The 15,098-nt window shown below is 49.0% G+C and overlaps 1 protein-coding gene across 1 annotated transcript; it reads left to right on the top strand.

The window, feature by feature from the left end:
• Positions 1-12,916: 12,916 nt before the first annotated feature.
• Positions 12,917-13,987, top strand: B3GALT5 (beta-1,3-galactosyltransferase 5). The gene has a single exon (XM_008701923.2). The coding sequence runs from the start codon at positions 12,980-12,982 to the stop codon at positions 13,913-13,915; it is 936 nt and encodes a 311-aa protein (XP_008700145.1). The 5' UTR covers positions 12,917-12,979; the 3' UTR covers positions 13,916-13,987.
• The last annotated feature ends 1,111 nt before the right edge of the window (positions 13,988-15,098 follow it).

Raw genomic sequence — 15,098 nt, 5'->3', positions numbered from 1 at the left:
AAGGGATACATGAACAGATAGCTGTGATTGGCAGAGTTAAGTAGCTACAAGGAACCCTGGTGCCAAGAAGGGAAATGGCCAAGCCTCCTCACAGGGGGAGATGCCTCTGTGGGGACAAGGTTTGAGCTGGATGTGAAGGAATTCAAAGGACTTTACTAGATAGACTGTGTGAGACAAAATGGTGCGTTCACTGAACTTCAAGCCATCTTGTGGCAGGAGTGAAGGGTGCGCTGAAAAGCTTTAAGCAAAACTTTAAGAAATGCTATTGGACTATTGGTTTGAGGAACATTCTTCTGACTGACAGCATGAAGGCTGGAGTGCAGGTGGTTAAGTCTGGAGTTTATGAGATAAAACAGTGGAAATGGCCATGGGTCTGGTGCTTGTGTCACTGAGTGGATTCCAAGGCCCTTCAGTCTGAAAAGGTGGAACTCAAGATGTCTGTGGGATGGCCAGTGGCCGTTGGATTTGGAGTTAGGCAAAAAGTGTGGAAGGTTAGTATGGCTTTGGGGATTATTTTGTGTAGAGCTATGGGTGTGGTTAAGGGGGACTGTGTCAAATACGAGAGAAGGTCAGGGGCACAGCTGAATTTTAGGGGAAGAATGAAGAAGAGGAGTCAATAAAGGAGAGTCAGAGAGAAAAATCAGGGAGGTTGGAGGAGGACCAGGTGGGCACCCCACTGAAGCCAAAGAATGTGGTAGTTACAGAAAGAAAACCTTGGACAGGAGCACCTGACATCACATGTAGGTCATGGACGATAAAGCCAATAAAGCCAGTGTGCTCTGTGGCTCAGTCTTGACATTATGCTTTCAAAGTCTCTTCTGATATGTATGTATGTATCACTGGCTTAATATTCAAAGGCAATTTGAGCCTTTACTGAGATCTTTCAAAGGACACCAAAGATGATTCCATTCATAATGCCGAGAAAAATGTTCAAGTCTTGTTATTCCTTGTTATTTTGTGAAAAAATTTCATCCCAAGGAGATGCCATGTAAAGCCAGTGTTTGTTTTCCAAGTCAGAAAATGTCTCCATGTTGCAAAGAAGCATGATTTGGCTTTTGGAGACATGGGGATCTTCTGTGACTCATTCAGAACTTTCCTTGGGGCTCTTGTATGTGGCAAATATTGTGCGTTGGTGGGTGCTACAGTGGTGGAAAATATGGAAGATGGTCCTTGCTCTGTGCTGGAGTTCGCAAGCAGCGGGAATGCTAGTCCAGGGTTTGCACAGAGAAATAATAAAGTGTGACCTATGGATGAAAGCGATAAATACCATACGGGGGGTGCCATGAGTGCTAAATGAAGGCATGGCTTTGCTGAGGAATTGGCGGGGGCTGGGGGTCAGCTAGAGTTAACCTAGCAGGAGTGGCGTGGGGGGCAGTGAAGGAGGCCAGAACACATGTAGGGACGGCCGTTTTCACAGAAGGGAAAGGACAGTTCTGTTCTTGGGGCTGAGGGGAACAAGTGTGGCCTGAGGGTAGAGGCACGGAGGTCAGCTGGAACAGGTGGTGCCGGGCACGGGCTAATTGAGAAGCCGCTCTGTGCGTCGCCATCTTAAAGATCAGCTGAACTCGTTGGTCAAGCAATGAAGTTTCAAGCCATGAAGACACATCGCATGCAGCCCAGCCCAGCCTGAGCACTGCCTGCTGTGTCGTTGCTTCTCATTGAGAGCGTTTCGTGTAAATTGAAATCTGGGCGAGCCCTAGTTCCAGAATGGTCCACTCACTGGTTTTAATTGCTGTCACTCTCGAATTCTATGGTAAGGGCACTCAAGCAGCCTGGAGTCTATGGCTCTACCATTTGGGCCATAGGCATGAGGCATAACTGGGGAGAAGACGCTCCCTGAGAGAAATCTCTTGTATTTGTTTTCAAGGTGTTTTATATGCTGTTAAAGGATGCTATCCTTCCTATATTTCATCAAACCCAGGCAATCAAAGAGCTTTTGCCAATGTTCCAGATCTTTCTAATGTAGTTGATTGCACAGAATAATCAGCAACCCTATTAATGACATTCTGCTGTATCCTGTCTGCTACGTTATTAATTTGTTTTGTTTAATTTTCGGTTAGAAGAAAGGCTGTAGGTCTTAGCCTACTGAAATAATCCAAAGCTTATTAAAAAAAAAACCCACAACACTGTAGATTGGCCTTCCTGGATCTATGTCACCATTTCGTTTTGATGGTGAGGATAAAACTGTCCTGTACAACTGTCCAGTGTTATTTGGGCTGTTCAGAAAAGAATGCTCTGGAGGTTTAAAGAAATTGGGTTTTATTTATTTTTATTTTTTTATTTTTTAAAGATTTTATTTATTTATTTGACAGAGATAGAGACAGCCAGCGAGAGAGGGAACACAAGCAGGGAGAGTGGGAGAGGAAGAAGCAGGCTTCCAATGGAGGAGACTGATGTGGGGCTCGATCCCAGAACTCCGGGATCACGCCCTGAGCCGAAGGCAGATGCTTAACGACCGAGCCACCCAGGCGCCCCTAAAGAAATTGGGTTTTAAACACCTTAAGTCGTGCTTTTGGTTTCTGAAGGTTGGGAGCTGCAAGTACAACATTTTTTTTTTTTTTTAATAGAGAAACCTTCAGTAGGGGGTAGATTGCAGAGCGAGGGCACAGCAGGAGTGCCTCCCCCCAAAGCACATTCATGTCACTCCCTCTCAGTGTCAGAGTCCAAGTCACCAGCCCAGGTACTGTTACCATCTCTGTGTTCAGGAAAGAATGAGTCTAGAGGGTCTGGAAATGGCACTTCCCAGTAGTAAGCACGGCGGATAGCCTGGGAGAGTGACTTGCCTCTGGGTAATAAGTACACATAGCTGAGGACGATCCAAGGAGTCCAAGGAGACCCCAGCACTACTCACAGTGACCAGTATCCCTCCTGTCACATAGTGGGTGCCCGGTAAATGTTTGGAGATTATCCCTGCTACGGACTGAACTGTGCCCCCATCCCCCAGATTCATATGTATGTGGTAACATTTGAGGATGGAGCCTTTGGGAGGTAATTAAGTTTAGATGAGGTCATGAGCATGGGGGATTAGTGTGTTTGTAAAGAGGAGACCCAGGAAACACAAGAGAGCCGTCATATACTTCCCTGTCTCCTTCCCTCCCTCCCTCCCTCCCTCCCTCCCTCTCCTTCCCTCTGCCATGTGGGGACACAGTGAGAAATCAGCTATTGTGAGCCAAGAGGGGGGCTCTCACCAGAACCCAACCATGCTGGCAGCCTGATCTCCAACTTCCGCCTCCAGAGCTGTGAGCAAGAAATGTCTGTTGTTCAAACCAGCCAGTCTGTGGTATTTTGTTGACTAAAATGTCAATCCTGAAAACACCTTCTAAAACTCTAAATTCATCGACTCTGAGACCAGTGATCATTGGTATGAACCCTGCACTATATCTCCTCAGATTTAAGCGGCCATATTTAAAGTTAGTGGGAGGCTTCTCTGTCATACTATGGGTAGGAGACGAGAGGCCCCATCAGACCCCAGACTCATCAGTGTATAAAGCCTAGGGAAGGGCTATGGACGCCCTGGTGTCCTCAGAAAAGGCCCGACCTGGATCCCGCTATGCCTGGTCTCCAGTCTTATGCCCAGGCTTTCCCTCTGCACACCGTCTTATTTCTGGAACCCACTAGGCCTTTCCGGATTCCCTGCCTCTGCCCATCAGCCTCCCCAGAGCATCCCCCCTGCAGACCTCTTTTCTTGTCTGCCCTGGCAAAGAAAAACCAGAGCTGGACAGCAGATAAAGCAGGAAACCAGATTGTATTCTGGAACTACTGCAGTGGGGGAGAGACCCCAGGATAGAGCGGGGTTCAACTGTGAACAGAGCACAGACAAACAGGATGGACAGCCAAGGACCAGGGCAGTGGTGGGGTGGGGGCAGCCGATGAGAGATTCCTAGGAGGAGACATCAGGGGTCGGGGTGCTGGCCAAACCAACCTAGCAGGATTCTAGCTGAAATTGGGCGGAAGTCTGAAGGTCGAGGCCTCGTTGGGGAAGGAAGTTGGAGGAGCCCGATGGGAGCCTGGGCTGGAGAGTGTTGGGTTCACTCCCCACCTTGCCATGCTGAGCAGCGGCTGTGGTTCTGCTCGTGCTGTGGGTCGTGAGCCCCTTGCAGGTCTGTCTTCTTCATCGTGGGGCCGCTGGTACCAGGACCCCCACCTGCCACAGAGAGGAGCCTCTCAGGACTGGTTTTCTGAGGCTGCGGGAGGGCCTGGGGCAAGGGCATAGCGCTCACTCCCTCATGATGGCCACAGGCTACGCCAAGAGCGTTTCCAGCATGATGTGTTCCTGTCTTCGTTGGTCAGCTTGGAAGGACACGCACGAGATGCCCCCAAGGCCACGCTGGCCCACAGCCACTGCCCCCTGAGAGGCAGATGGCAGATGGGGTTTTTGTTCACTGCTCCTGCTTGGGCTCCTAAGAGGATGTGAATGGCAGAGACACACCATCCTTCACTGGGTGGGACACTTGAATGTCCTTCTCACCAAAGAGGAGCCCCCTGTAGACACCTGCATGTGCAGGCCTGGGCCACTGGCTCCGATGTGTCCGCGGTGGTTGGGCTGCTGGCGGGAGAGGCCACGGCCGCTGCCACCTCCTGTCGGGCCTCCACTGAGCCGCTGCAGGACCCAGGTAGGCGGTAAACCAGTTTGTGAATGTGAGAAGGGTTGAGTTAGAGTTACGGTTTATTTTATTAAATAGGAAAAAAATTTAAAATTATAAGCCTCTATCGCCAGTTAGAAAATACAATTAAAAAGTACATTGTATCCAAAAAAGGAGTAAAAGTCTGCGGCTCACGGACGTCTCACGCTGCTCGGACCCCAGCCCGACCGCTCCGCCCCAACTCAGCTGTGGCCCGACCCGACGGCGAGACCAGAGAGAAGCAGCAGTGGGCAGGAAAGCCTTCTCGGAGTGACTGGCAATGTGGGGCCACCCGTGTCCCCCGGTGCCTCCCATTTTCACGGTGCCGGCCTCCCCTCCAGGGGCCACACTGCTAGTTTTGAGTGTGACCACATCAGCTCAGGTGTGTGAGCCTGTCCGCCATGGACTGTGTGGGACCCCGAGTACCGGAGCAGAGCTAATCACCTGGGGTCCAACCACTACGATGGAAAAAGCCCTACATTCTTATTTCCACGAACCTCCAACTGAAATTTAGCACTTTCTTCCATTAGGAATGTGGGCACCATGTTGGTTTCCTGGAGCTGCCGTAACAATGGACCCCAGGCAGGTGGCTTAAAACAACGGCAATGTATTGTCGTACACTGGAAGTCTGAGGTCAGGGTGTGGGCAGGGTTGGTTCCCCAGGCTGGCTATGAGGGAGACTCTGCTCCAGGCCCCCCTCCCCCTGGCTTCTGGTGTTTGCCGGCCATCTTGGCATTCCTTGGCTTGTAGAAGCATCACCCCATCTCTGCCTACATCTTCACATGACATTCTCCCTGCGTGTGTGTGTCCAAATTTCCCTTTTTTATAAGGATACCAGTCCTAACTGGATTATGGCCCGCCCTAATGACTTTATTGTAACTTGGTAAAGACCCTGTCTCCAAATGAGGTCACATTCTGAGGCACTGGAGGCTAGGACTCCAGCACGCCAGTTTGAGGGGGACACAAATCAGCCCATAGCAGACACTGACCCACGCAGTAGAGCCTGTGACTTTGTCTCTGAAAGAAATCAGTGATTTTTCACATCACGTGGTAGGAGTTGTAGACCTTTCCAAAGATGGGCAAAGCTCCCGCTGCCTTCAAAATTTAAGGTAGTTATCAGACCTGGCGCCCGAAATTGTTGTTAGATGCAGTAATAAAGAAGCACATATATGACTCTGGCACACTTTAAAAATGATTTTGATACGTTTATTTCAGCATCGTTGATTTCCTTTGTAATCCTATATGTTTGGGGGTGGCCAGCCGGGAGTGAGGCTCTCCAAGCACCGTCTAGACCACTCTGCCCACTCTCCTTTGGGTTTGGGTCACCCAGTGGACAGCACACCCCTGCTTGGCTATGACCTGGAGCTGGGCCGAAAACCTCTAGCAAGGTGAAGCTAAGAGAAGGAGTTGGAACTGGGTAGATACTACCAAAGGGAACACTTGGATTTTAGAATCAGGACAGAAACAGTCACTGCCATGGGTAGAGCCCTTTCCAGCCGCTCTGTGAGGCAGACCTTATGATCTCCATCAGAGACAAGGACACAGGTCTGCAGTGCCAAATATGCCACCGTGCTGACGGAGCCAAATGTGAACGAGATCTTCTGTTTCCAAATTCCTCGATCTTTCCATCCCCGCAGGCGGCCTGAGGTGAACAGAAAAGGGCTTTTTAAAATCTGCTCCGTAGCATCTTAAGCTGACTTACAATGGCAAGTGGAGGAGGTAGAGATTTGACAATGAACGCAATATCGCAGAATCGTCTAGAAACCTCACACTTAGATCAAGGGGCCTGCCTTCTTTGGCCGATCGTGTTAAAGCAGACATCAGCACTTCGGAGTTTTCAGAAAAAGCAAGTCCCAGACTTAGTTTCCCAGGGTCGTATTAATCCTATTTTTAATTTTCTATTTATTATGTTTTGGCATCTTATTTCTGGCTGGGCACCTTATTTCTTCCTAGGGCGAGCCCTTTCTTTTTTTATTGTTATTAGGTTCAGTTCTCCACTGTATAGTACATCATTAGTTTTTGATGTAGTGCTCAATGATTCATTACTTACGTGTAACACCCAGTGCACATCACAACACATGCCCTGTTAATACCCGTCACCCTGTTACCCTCTCCCCCCCCACCTCCTCCTTTCTGAAACTCTCAGTTCTTTTCCCGGGGTCCATAGTCTGTCATGGTTCACCTCCCTCTCTGGTTTCTCCCCCTTCAGATTTCCCTCCCTTCCCCGTAGTTCTCCATGCTATTGCTTACGTTCCACATATGAGTGAAACCGTATGATCATTGTCTTTCTCTGCTTGACTTATTTCACTTAGCATAATCCCCTCCAGTTCCATCCATGTCAATGCAAAGGGTGGGTATTCATCCTTTCTGATGGCTGAGTAATATTCCATCGTATATATGGACCACATCTTTATCCATTCATCTGTTGAAGGGCATCTTGGCTCCTTCCACGATTTAGCTATTGTGGACATGGCTGCTATGAACATTGGGGTGCATGTGCCCCTTCTTTTCACTACATCTGTATCTTTGGGGTAAATACCTAGTAGTGCAATTGCTGGGTCATAGGGTAGATCTATTTTTGAAGTCTTGAGGAACCTCCATACTGTTTTCCAGAGTGGCTGCACCAGTTTGCATTCCCACCAACAGTGTAAGAGGGTTCCCCTTTCTCTGCATCCTCTCCAACATTTGTTGTTTCCTGAGTTGTTAATTTTTGCCATTCTAACTGGTGTGTGTGGTGGTATCTCAATGTGGTTTGGATTTGAATTTCCCTGATGGCTAATGATGTTGAACATTTTTTCATGTGTCTGTTAGCCATTCTTATGTCTTCTTTGGAGAAGTGTCTGTTCATGTCTTCTGCCCATTTTTTGACTGGGTTATTTGTTTTTTGAGTGTTGAGTTTGAAAAGTTCTTTATAGATCTTGGATATCAGCCCTTTATCTGTAGTGTCATTTGCAAATATCTTCTCCCATTCCATGGGTTGCCTCTTAGTTTTGTTGACTGCTTCCTTTACAGAAGCTTTTTATCTTGATGAAGTTCCAAAAGTTCACTTTTTCTTTTGTTTCCCTTGCTTTTGGAGATGTGTCTTGAAGGAAGTTACTATGGCCAGTGTCAAAGAGGTTACTGCCTATGTTCTTTTCTAGGATTTTGATGGATTCCTGTCTCACACTTAGGTCTTTCAACCATTTTGAGTTTATCTTTGTGTATGGTGTGAGGGAATGGTCCAGTTTCATTCTTCTATACATAGCTGTTCAATTTTCCCAGCACCACTTATTGAAGAGACGGGTTTTTTTTTTTCCCATTTGATATTTTTTCCTGATTTGTCAAAGATTAGTTGACCATAGAGTTGAGGGTCCATTTCTGGAGTCTCTTTTCTGTTCCATTGGTCTATCTGTCTGTTTTTGTGCCAATACCATGCTGATTTGCTAATCACAGCTTAGTAATATAGCTTGAAGTCAGGCAACATGATGCCCCCCATTTTGTTTTTCTTTTTGATCATTTCCTTGGCGATTTGGGGTCTTTTCTGGTTTCATACAAATTTCAGGATTGTTTGTTCCAGCTCTTTGAAAAATGAGAAATTAAGGAATCAACTCCATTCACAAGAGCAACAAAAACCATGAGATACCTAGGAATAAACCTAAGCAGAGAGGTCAAGGATCTATACTCTAGAAACTACGGAACACTTACGAAAGAAATTGAGGAACACACAAAGAAATGGAAAAACATTCCATGCTCATGGATTGGAAGAATAAACATTGTTAAAATGTCTATCCTGCCCAGAGCAATTTACACTTTCAATGCCATTCCTGTTAAAATACCATCGGCCCCAGCCAGGACCAGGTCTTTAATAGGCAAAGGAACCCATCCAGAGCCACACCCCCTCTGTTGGCCCTTATGCTCAGGAGACAAGATTCCTGTGCCTTCATTGTCCCAGCCAGGGGCCACCCCAGAGCCTGGGCCAGAATTACTCAAACTAGCCAGTCCTAATCTGTTCACCCTGCCATGTATCGCCTTTTCCACAAGAATACTCAGTAAAGGCCATGACCTGGACCTGTCTGTTGCTCCTAACCAAAACCCGTGGCCCTCCCGTGGCCCAGCATGGCAAGCCATGTCTCTTGTTTCCAAGAGAGCCAAAGTAACATTAATGCTTTCTTTCAGTAACATTGACTTCCCTGAATTGCCATTCAGCCATCATTATAAACTAAGACCTGGACACAAAATGGGTTTATTCTGTGATGCACTGTGGCCCATGAAATCACTGTGCAAAAAATCAGACTTGGGGTTAAATAAATTCAGGCTGTTTTACAGAAGGTATCACCTTTTCAGAGATTTATTTTTATTTAAAATTCTTCAAAAATATTAATGTGGAATAATTTACATATAGCAAAGTACACAAATCTTGGGTGGATGGCTCAATGAATTTTTACATATGTAACCACCACCTGGATCAAAAATAAAATATATCCAGCTCTCCAGAAGGGCCCTTGTGCCCTTTCCTGGTTAATAATCCCTCCACCAGAGGTGATTACTATCCTGACTTCTCTTATCATTAATATATTTTGCCAGGTTTTGAACTTCTTATCAATGGAATCATTCAGGACATACTGTTTCAAGTCTGGCTCCTTTCATTCAACATAATGTCTATCACATTAATACATAGTGGGTATACCAAAAGTTTGTATTTTAAATGGCTATGTAACATTTCATTGACCCATTCTGCTATCGATGGAAATTTCTTGTTTACATTTGTGCCACTTATCGATGTATTGCCTCTTGGCTCCAAATTCACTCTTCTTTGACTACTCTGTGAAAATGGCTCTGGGCCCACAGTGACTTCTCTGCTGTCAGTGGGCCAGGCTGTGCCCTCGTCATGGACATCTGCCTCTCAGGCCAGAGTTGGGGGACTTTCCTGGAGCTTTCATCTCAAGCTAGAGGCAGTGCTGCTCCTTGTTCCTGCTGTTCCTGTGTTCTTAGAGATCTCTTTACTTACTGCTAATCCCTCATCACTCAGATCCCTTGTTAGAAGAACAATTCTTTATGTGAAACTTTCCCTTTGATTTACTGTGTGGCTTCTCTCTCCTGATCGGACCCAGACGGAGAGCAGTTTTTGGTTACTGTGTGCAACAATGTGCTCTGCACGTTCTTGGTCATGCCTCGTTTCTTTTGGGTACGAGCTCAGGTGTGGTCTGCACGTTCTTGGTCATGCCTCGTTTCTTTTGGGTACGAGCTCAGGTGTGGTCTGCACATTCTTGGCCATGCCTCGTTTCTTTTGGGTACGAGCTCAGGTGTGGTCTGCACGTTCTTGGTCATGCCTCGTTTCTTTTGGGTACGAGCTCAGGTGTGGTCTGCACATTCTTGGCCATGCCTCGTTTCTTTTGGGTATGAGCTCAGCTTTGCCGGGTCAGAGCATATAGCTTTCCCTGCAGTAGATGCTGCCATATAAATATGGCTTTCCAGCATCCCACTTCCTTTTAGTCATCTCCATGAGTGGCAGTGGTCCTTCCTTGTGGTTTTATTTGCATTTTCCTGATGACTAATGATGTCTGTTCCTGGGTTTTGGCCATTGGATATCTTCTTCTGTGAAATATTTGTTCATAGTTCATTTTTTTAGATTTTGGGCTTTTTTTTTTTTTTTTTTTTTGCTTTGTTTAGTTTTGTGCTTTCTTTGTTGATACATAACAGTTCTTGATATATTCTGGGTAATAGTCCTTTGTCAGAAACATGTAAGGCACATATATTCTCCCTTTCTGTGGCTTGCTTTTGAAGTCTTTCAGTGGTATTTTTTGAAGTTCCATTCATTATCCTTTTCTTCAGATCCCGGAGGTCCGTCCTCTCCTGCCCCTGCCACCCAGTCCCGTTAAAGTTCATTTTACAGACTGACTCTTTGGTGGCTTTCCAGCCTTTGGGGGTATGGATTTCTGATCCCTTTGTTGTCAGGCCCTGTAGCCTTAGGTCAGGAGTCCTACCCACCTGGCTGGGGAGGGACCCTCTGTTTGACAGAGTTAAGACACTGACTTCCAGGTTCCCCACAGACAGCCTTTCCCTACCTTAAAGCCCCTACCTTTGTGCTGTTACTTACCTGTTCTTCTGTAATTCAAACGTGCCCAAGGTCTAACCTATGCGCAGCCCTCTGGGGTATTAGGAGGGCATGCCCCTGCCCTCCAGGCACTCTAGCCCAGAAGGGGCACAGTGACCCCAGCCTGGAGCTGAAGGGACACCTGCAGAGGAGTCTGGGGAGGGCAGCACTGGAGAAGGGAGGGAGGGGCCAGCCACCTTCTGGCTTGCCTTGATCTATAATTCATGCACAATACTTATCTACTCCACTTCCGAGGCTCTGTGTCTGTGTCTGTATTGCTCATGGGTTGAAAGAGCAAAGCTTGGTATCCAGAATCTGTTAAATAAACCGTTGTTCCGTACTGACTGGACGGCCAGGCCACACAGGCTGGCCCAGGTGTGTTTTGAAGGTGGGGCTTCCATAGCGGAGATAGTTGCCTGTTCATGACTCTGTCCCTGGAGCTGCTTTATGCTAAGGGCTCCTGCCTCTCAGCCAAACTGGGAGGGACAGAACCTGGGGGATACATCCTTCCTTTTCTAGAAACATGCTCTTCCAGGCTCTGTTCCTTATTGGTGCTAGGTGCCCTCCCCAATCCCCTTCAGTGGGTCCTTGCAGCACAACATACAGACTCAATCACAGGCGTAAATGCGGATATGAGGTGTAACTTCTTGGTCACGCTGCTGGAGGTAGGAAGCGTGTTCCAGTTGCGCATGAAAATAAATGAGCTCAGGGAGTGTTGGCCAGTCAGGCCATGCCCCTTGCTCCGCCTCGTGGGTGCCGTTTGGTGTCCAGTGAGAAACCGAGGCAGTTAAGTGCCCCCTGCATGCTGTACTGTTGTTGACAGGTGCACCGTGGGGTGGAGTCCGTCTTGATCGCACCCACTCTGCAGAAGAGAAAAGTGAGGCTGCAGTGGGGTCCAAATGCTCCTCAAGTTCACCTGGGTAGGTGGTGACATGGGTCTGCAACACGCTGGCGCGGCCAGTGGTGAGGCGCTGCCGGTGAGACATGGCTGATTTAAAGGCACTATTCTGTTTGTTTTTTCCTTATAGTGACTCGTGAGGAAGGGACTCATCATTTTGGGTAAACGAAGGGAGTCCAGGACTGGACAGTGCCCAATGGCATTCGCTGACAGCTCTTCGGCAAGTTTCTTCTTGGAATCTACCCTGTGGTTAACCTTCAAAGCAGAGGGTCATCAGAGCCGGGAGAAAGTGAGTTACTTGCTTTCTTAATGTTATAACATCAACACGGGTGGTCCTGCATTTGCTGAGAATGGGAGGTGTGTGGGCACAAGGAGAAAGCATCAGGAGATTTACAGAAGTAACCCCCCAAAATAAAATAAGCACCACCAGCAGGGACAGAATTCCAAGATACCGTATTGCCACCTTATCCGAGGTTTTGTGTTCTGAGGTTTCAGTCACCTGTGGTCCACCGCGGTCCAGAAGCAGATGGTCCCCATTCTGACATATTGTCAGAAGGTCATTAGTAGGTAGCCCAACGGGACGTCACACGCCTGCGTCACCCACCTCACCTTCCCTCATCTCATCACATGGGCGTTTTATCATCTTACATCATCGCAAGAAGGGTGAGTACAACAGAGTAAGGTACTTTGAGAGAGAGACCCCATCGCATAACTTTTACGACAGTTTGTTGTTATAGTTATTCTATTTTATTATCAGTTATTGCCGTGAATCCCTTACTGTGCCCGATTTAAACACCGAAAGTTATAGGAATGTATGTAGGGGAGAAAACAGTGTATATAGACTTCGGTACTGTGCTTGGCTTCAGGCATCTGCTGGGCATCTTGGAAGCTGTTCCCACAAACAAGGGGGATGAACGTAGTTGTGCCGATCAGAACATTGGTCTTGCTTCTTTCTGGAGGTGACAAAATGGCACTTGATGCGATCCGAGAAGAATGCAAACAGTTCATGCGTTTACATCTAGAACACATGCTTTCCAGTCTCGAAGGTTCTCTAGCTGGAATTCATTATGGAGTCAGGGATGGGCAGAGCTGGAAGGACCTAGTGGGGGATCTGGTCCCATGTTTTAGAGGCGGAATCTGAGACTCCCACGGGTGAAGGGCAGGCTGGCTGGAGCCCGGTGTTCCGACTGCGCACTCTGGAGTGAAGGATGCCGTTGGGCAGCCCTGCTCACCATTGAAGCTCTCCGGCTCTGTGCCGTGAGACCCCAGAGTCTCTCGAACACGAGCCCTGGGACGTGGGTGTCTTCCCCCATCTAAGCCGCCCAGGGCAAAGCTAAACGTGCTCTCCTTCTCTCGCGGTCTGACCCCTCGCTCTGTCCCTTTCAGATGGCTTACGCGAAGACGCGCTTGATGTACGTTTCCCTGGTGGTCCTGGGAGCCCTCTGTTTGTATTTTAGCATGTACGGTCTGGCTCCTTTTAAAGACGAGCCGTTTGTTTTCAAGAAAGAAAGGGGGACCTTCCTTCAGCTTCCAGATATCAACTGCAGGCAGGAGCCCCCCTTCCTTGTCCTGCTGGTGACCTCCTCCCACGAACAGATGTTTGCTCGCACGGTCATCCGGAACACATGGGGAAAAGAAAAGAATGTGAGCGGAAAACGCATAAAAACCTTCTTCCTCCTGGGGGCCACCGCCAGTAAAGACCTGTCGAAGGTGGTGGCGCAGGAGAGCCAGAGGCACCGCGACATCATCCAGAAGGACTTCACGGACGCCTACTTCAACTTGACCCTGAAGACCATGATGGGAATCGAGTGGGTCCACCGCTTCTGTCCTCAGGCAGCTTTCGTGATGAAAACGGACTCGGACATGTTTGTCAACATCGACTACCTGACCGAGCTCCTCCTCAAGAAAAACAGAACCACTCGGTTTTTCACCGGCTTCTTAAAACTGAACGAATTTCCCATCAGGGACAAGCACAACAAGTGGTTCGTCAGTAAGTACGAGTACCCGTGGGAGAGGTACCCGCCCTTCTGCTCGGGCACGGGCTACGTGTTCTCCAGCGATGTCGCAAGTCAGGTGTACCATGTGTCCGACAGCGTCCCGTTCATCAAGCTGGAGGACGTCTTCGTGGGGCTCTGCCTGGAGAAACTGAAAATTGGGCTGGAGGAACTCCACTCCGAGCAGACCTTTTTCCCAAATGGGTTGGCCTTCTCCACGTGTCGTTTTAAGAAAATCGTGGCCTGCCATTTCGTCAAGCCTCGCAACATGCTGAGCTATTGGCAGGCTCTGGAAAATTCTCTGGAAGAGGAGTGTCCAGCTGTCTGAGGGGAGCCCAGCGGCCCCTGTGGACACGCTTGAGATAACCCACAGTGATGGTTTTGGGAGATCTTCAGGCGGTATCTCTGACGATTGTCAGGGGGGCAGGGAGGGAGTGAGGAGGGAGGAGGGAGGAGGGAGAGGCAGGGGAGGGCGACACCCTGCAGCGCTGCACGTCTAACCGCGTTTGTAAGCCCGAGTGAAACTGCTCGGTGCCCGAGTGATAACAGGTGCCGTCTCTTGAGTCGCTGCACTACTGCGCTAAGTGTCTGATGCACGCCTCCGTTTTCCCATTTCCAGGACCAGCGTCCACATGCAGCGGTGGGTGTCGGCATCCCCCTCTTACACACCGGGCAACAGCAGCTCCCAGAAACACAGGGCCCTGTCCCGAGGCTCCCAGCCAGCAAATGCGGGGGCCGGGATGAAAATCCAGCGCTGTCAGAACCCAGGCGCGGCCCCTGGCTTGGCCCGCCTCTCCATCCTGCCTCCCTTGGCTGGGAGTGGAGGCCAGGAGGGCTCAGAGGGAAGCCTGATGGTGGCATCCTTCAGTCCCTTTCTAGAGTCCTTTCCACCTCAGCTCCCAGTCCTTGAGCTTTTAGTGCTGTCACTGGGGTGAAGCTGCACGCCCCCCAGCCCCTTCATTCACTGCAGTGGATCTAGTGGGGACCCCGAGTCCCTGTGAGCAGCTCGGCATTCAGCTCACGGCACAGCAAGCGCATCCCCGGCCATTGCCCTTAGGAAACGGCCATCTCTAGACAGAAACCCGTGTTTATAGATTCGGCTTCGAAATAACCCCAAATCGTAGCCTGTTGAGCAGATCTCTCAGCCACACTGCCGACGTCCCCAAGGGCACGGCATCTCCTGTGAGCGATCTGTTTGCTCAGATGCCCCTGGTCTGCACTTGAGGGCTCCAGGGTCACTCCGGAGGGCAGCGGGGCACCAGGCTGGGCCTGTGGAGGATTCTGGGAGCTTTTCTGGGAGTTCAGGTGGGTTTATGTCAAGATGCCCTCCAGGACCCTGTTGGACTCTGAGCTGAAATGAGCTCTGGTCAAGGGGGGCTGTCTTCCTGGCCTGCTTCCCATGCTTGACCCAAACTCATCTTGGCATTTCTCAGATGGCCAGGGAACAACTGAGTTTGTGGAGTGGAGATTAACCTTCCATTATCAGGTTCGTGGGAGCCCGTTCTGCAAGT

The sequence above is a fragment of the Ursus maritimus genome, unplaced genomic scaffold (assembly GCF_017311325.1).
Source record: "Ursus maritimus isolate PB19 unplaced genomic scaffold, ASM1731132v1 scaffold_4, whole genome shotgun sequence".
Lineage (NCBI taxonomy): Eukaryota > Metazoa > Chordata > Mammalia > Carnivora > Ursidae > Ursus > Ursus maritimus.
Note: the sequence above shows the minus strand (reverse complement) of the source record. Positions and strands in the feature narration are given on the sequence as shown.